This window comes from Hydra vulgaris, chromosome 10 (genome assembly GCF_038396675.1).
Source record: "Hydra vulgaris chromosome 10, alternate assembly HydraT2T_AEP".
Taxonomy (NCBI): domain Eukaryota; kingdom Metazoa; phylum Cnidaria; class Hydrozoa; order Anthoathecata; family Hydridae; genus Hydra; species Hydra vulgaris.
Genome location: NC_088929.1, coordinates 14,965,001 through 14,969,977, shown reverse-complemented (window position 1 = coordinate 14,969,977; position 4,977 = coordinate 14,965,001). Strand labels below are relative to the sequence as shown.

Genomic DNA, 4,977 nt, shown 5'->3' with positions numbered 1-4,977 from the left:
CTTAAATAGTTAGGGAGATAACAATAGGGAGATTTATTATTACATAGCCTTAAAATACTTTGAAAGGATTTATTGTGTAATTAGAATAATTAATTGCTCTTTAAATTTATTATCAAAAAATGCACAAAAACCATAATTTTAAGGCTTACTTGATAATATAAATCTTATAGGTTGCTGCAATCAGGAGCGAATCCAGACCGTCGAGTAAAATATAAGGGAAGCAATCTGCAAAATATAAGGGAAGTGCGTCTTGTAAGTGGGGCATTTTTAGAGATATTTTGATTTGGAGGAAGGCAAGACCACAAAGCATAACACATTTTTAGTTATTTTTTCTTTAAATATCAATCTTATACTTTCTTAGTTTATTTATCTTCTTTTTCAAACAATATGCTACCTTAAATATATAGAAATAACAGAAACAAAATTATTTTTAAAAATTCTAAGAATGCTGGGGGCTAGAATGCTAGAGGTTATGATTGGGTACAAATACCCCCTCAGGGAGGGGGTAATTGCCCATTCCTAAGGGGGAATTTAAACCAAAATTGTTTCATGGTGCCGGCGATTGGGGCACCATGAAACACTTTAGGTTTTTGCTTTGTAGCAATTTACAACTTCTTTTTTTTAGACGATTGGTTTAATTTGTGGATTAAATTTATACTTAAACAAATAAAATTTATTAACAACCAAAATATTACAGATTAAACTTGTGAGACTATTTAAAGTAAAATTATAAATTTTTACCAAGGTCCATGGTTACCTTGTTACCACCCATGGGTTACCTTGATACAAACTATGAGTATCATTAAAAAAGTAAATATTAAGTTTAAAACTTAGAGACTTTTTATTTGAAAAAAAAATTAATAATTATATTTCAAATAATGCTTCCAATGGTCCAAAACCCATTTGAGATATTTAGATGATATTTGTTTTTAATGTCATCTTTTAGCGTCAATTAAAATCTCCTATTATTATATTTACATAAACCTCTTTAAAAATTTATTGTAAATATTTAATTTTTAGGATTGTTTTTGACACAATGGAGTACTAATCTACAGTTTTTTTTTCAAGTTACCCAATATTTAATAATAATAAAAAACAATCGCTTTATTTTTAGTATCAACTTGTTTTTTCAATAATTTTGTATAATGAAGTATAGAGCTTATGGATTGTAGTTTAAGAAAAAATGTTACAAACCGATAGACACATTGAATAACATAACTTAAAATTTAGCAACATTAAAAACTAATAAATTACTTTGTCATCAAAAAAACATAAAAATCGATCCCTCGTAGGACTAATGATATCAAATGATATAACTTTTTTTGTCAAAACATTGCTCTAGTAATAACTGTGTAGTAGTTGTAATTTTTTTACAACAACAAAGTCAATGGGAAAATAGTTTTCTAATAAAAAAAGGTAAGATCATAAACACTGGGTTTAAGCAATTTCTAGATTTTAAAACTTTAGTTAGAAAAAACCACAAATTCCTGAAGTGGATCCTTTGGATATTGTCTAATTTTAGCATATCATTCAATAAGAGATCAGATATCTTGTGGAAAATATGGTGTCTTTTTTTAATATTATTAATAAGGTTATTAATGCATTTTTAGCAGAATATCCAAATCAAAGGACAGTATGAAAAATTAGACAATGTTGTAGCATTGAATAAAATAATAGCTTGTTTTTGTGATAAAATGTTTCTTTTATGAGAGAGAGAGCAAAGCTTTTACTATTTGCTTTCCCAAGTAGACTTGTAATATAAATACCAAATTTAAATACTTATTAACTGTAACCCAAAAAAGTTCAACTTTACAGGAAGCAATGACCTTCACATAACCACATTTACAATTAGACCATCACAAGTTTTCAACCCAAATTAAAATTCATCAGGATTTGCAACCATTTTATTCCTAGCTAACAATGAAATAGCATTTCCATTTCTAATTGAAAATAAGAAAGAACTCTCTCTATGTTGTTTTTACAAACATACAGAGTGTTATTGTCAGCAAAGTTAGATATGTTGGAGTCTTTAATAAATAACAAAAAATTATTTATAAAATTATTAAAGAAAATTGGTATGGTAGATTTTTAGTTAAGTAGATTTTTATTTTGTTAAGATAATTTTACTAAATAAATATTTGTCATCTTTTAATATTTATGAACAAAGATAATGAAAAAAAGACTCCAAATCGTTTCAAAACTTTGTTTAAAAAAATACAGCACTTATATTATACTAAATATTGAAATAATTATATTCAAGCTAAAACTTATTTTAAAGCTACTCTTTTCGATCACCATCAGAAGCCATCCAGTATGGAAGATAGTAATCAATAATAACATTAAAACGCTTGTAACCCTAAACCATTTCAATTTAAAACTAAAACAAAAATTTTAAACAATGAAAACATCGCAGACTTCTTCAAGAGCTATATTTATAAGGCTGTCATTAATCATACCGTATATTTTCAACAGTCAATAGTCATATAGTCATATATCATATGGTATATTTTCATTTTGAATGAAAAATTTAAGTTTAAGAATTTTAAGCTTTTATTTTTATTGTAATATATAAATATTTTTAAGTTAACATTATGTTACTTAATTCTAAATTCTTAATGGAAATAGTTAAATAATACTTTTTAAATGATTTTGATATTTATTTGAAACATTTTATATTTGTAATTTTTTTTAACTTCTTACTGTTAATTTATTATTCCTAATAAATTTCGGAACTTATAGCAACTCTCTGTTTTTACGATTTTCATATAGGTTGTTTAATGATATATATTTGTATTTTTATTGAGTATATTACATTTATAGAATGTTAGGGGCTTGGTGATACGACTATTTCATGTCTTCTTCTGGTCGCGGTTATTTGTATATTTTATAAATACGAAAACTATGAATAACGACAAATAAAGACACGTTATTGTTAATACAATAACAACATACACCAAAAAAATAAATAAATATTTTTTAATTCAAGTTATTTTTTATTTACTCAAATGAGTTATTTAAACTATCACTGTAAAAGAGACTTTAATTGGAACGTATTTTTAAAAAATACAGAAAGAGAATCAAAAATTGATTATTTTTGATTTTGTTACTGTATTTTTTAGAAATACGTTCTGATTAAGAAAATAATATATTCCATGTTAAAAAATTGGTTGCTTTAATTGGATCTGAATGGTTCTAAAAGATCTTTTAACACGTTGAAAAAAATTAAAACATATTAAGAGACAATGATGACTCAAGATATTTATCTGCGTTAGGCTTTTTTTTATTATTGCTGCCATCATAACAAGCTGTGAAAGCAATAATAAAAAAAAATTTTCTTTGGTATTATGTTAGAATTTATCTTAGCCATTTGGTCAGTTAAATTAACAATATGTTGCATGAATAATTTTAATTTAGCGGGGGAGAAGGAATAAGGGATAGAAAGTAAGTTAAGCCCCAACCTACATTCTATCCCTCATTCCTTCGCCCCTCATTCCTACCACCTTTCATTTCTACCCTAACCGTTAGGGTCCAGATGAAATTTATCTTTATGAGAGGAAAATTCGTTCCTACTGCTTTCAATGGTAGGTGATATATTTTCAGATATTTCATTTTTGCTTGTAACTATTTTTCAATTTTAATTTTGTCTAGATCTTGCTCAGTTTTTTTCTAGCACCTCTGGAAATTTTCTTTTTAAGATGCAAAATATTATCCTACACACTTTAACTGTTATTTAAAAAAGCAAAACAATTAAAAAAAAATAAAAATAGAAAAAATCACGTGGATTTTATGTCTTAGATACCGCGTAAACAATATATAAGGATACCATTATTTTTTAATAAAATAAATATTATGAATGTAAGCCTTTTTTAGAAATGGTTAAATAAGTTTAAAAATTAATTATAGGAAATGCAAAAATAGGATATTATTATAAAATGATGCAACCTTTAAAATCTTTGTAATTTAAAATTTTTTAAATCATTGTAATTTAAAAATTTATAGACAAAATTTATGCTTAAGAGGGGTACAGGATCCTTGGCAGATAGGTATGTTTACGAACCTGATAAAGAGGATCTTTACTTATAAATATATATAAATATATATATATATATATATATATATATATATATATATATATATATAATACATATATATATATATATATGTGTGTGTATATATATATAATATATATATATATATATATATATATATATATATATATATATATATATATATATATATATATATTGTATATATATATATATATATGTATATATATATATATGTATATATGTATATAAATAATATATATATATATATAAATATTTATATATATATATATATAATTATGTATATATATATATATTTTTTATATATGTATATCTATTTATATCTATATATCTATATATATATATATATATATATATATATATATATATATATATATATATATTATATATATATATATATATATATATATATATATATATATATATATATATGTATATATATATATATATACATATATATATATATATATATATATATATATGTATATATATATAATATATATATTTATGTATATATATATATATATATTTTTTTTTATATATGTATATCTATTTATATACATATATATATATATATATATATATATATATATATATATATATATATATATATATATATATATATATGTATATATATATATATATATAATATATATATATAAATTATAAATTATATTAGTGTATTCTACAAATAGAGTGCTCAATTTTCTAAAAGAACAGAGCAATAATAAATTAGTAAAAACACTTATCTAATTCTTGATTACTTCAACACTGTCTTTCACCATCAGTAGGTTCATCAGGAAGAATCTTCCTGATGAACCTACTGATGGTGAAACACAATGTTGAAATAATCAAAAATTAGATAAGTGTTTTTACTAATTTATATAATATATATACATATATATATATA

The 4,977-nt window shown here is 22.6% G+C and overlaps 1 protein-coding gene across 4 annotated transcripts in view; it reads left to right on the top strand.

The window, feature by feature from the left end:
- The first annotated feature begins 3,788 nt into the window (after positions 1–3,788).
- Positions 3,789–4,977, top strand: part of LOC100210587 (cilia- and flagella-associated protein 251) — an 81,024-nt gene continuing 79,835 nt past the window's right edge. For 2 of the 4 annotated variants that reach the window (XM_065807335.1, XM_065807333.1), the window contains exon 1: positions 3,934–4,043. Coding sequence is in view for 2 of the 4 variants with exons in the window: in XM_065807334.1 (XP_065663406.1) it covers positions 3,850–3,855 (6 nt within the window). In the remaining 2 variants the exon portion in view is untranslated. Of the gene's footprint in view, positions 3,856–3,933; positions 4,044–4,977 lie in introns of those variants that run through there. The other 2 variants (XM_065807334.1, XM_065807332.1) reach the window with 2 other exon arrangements.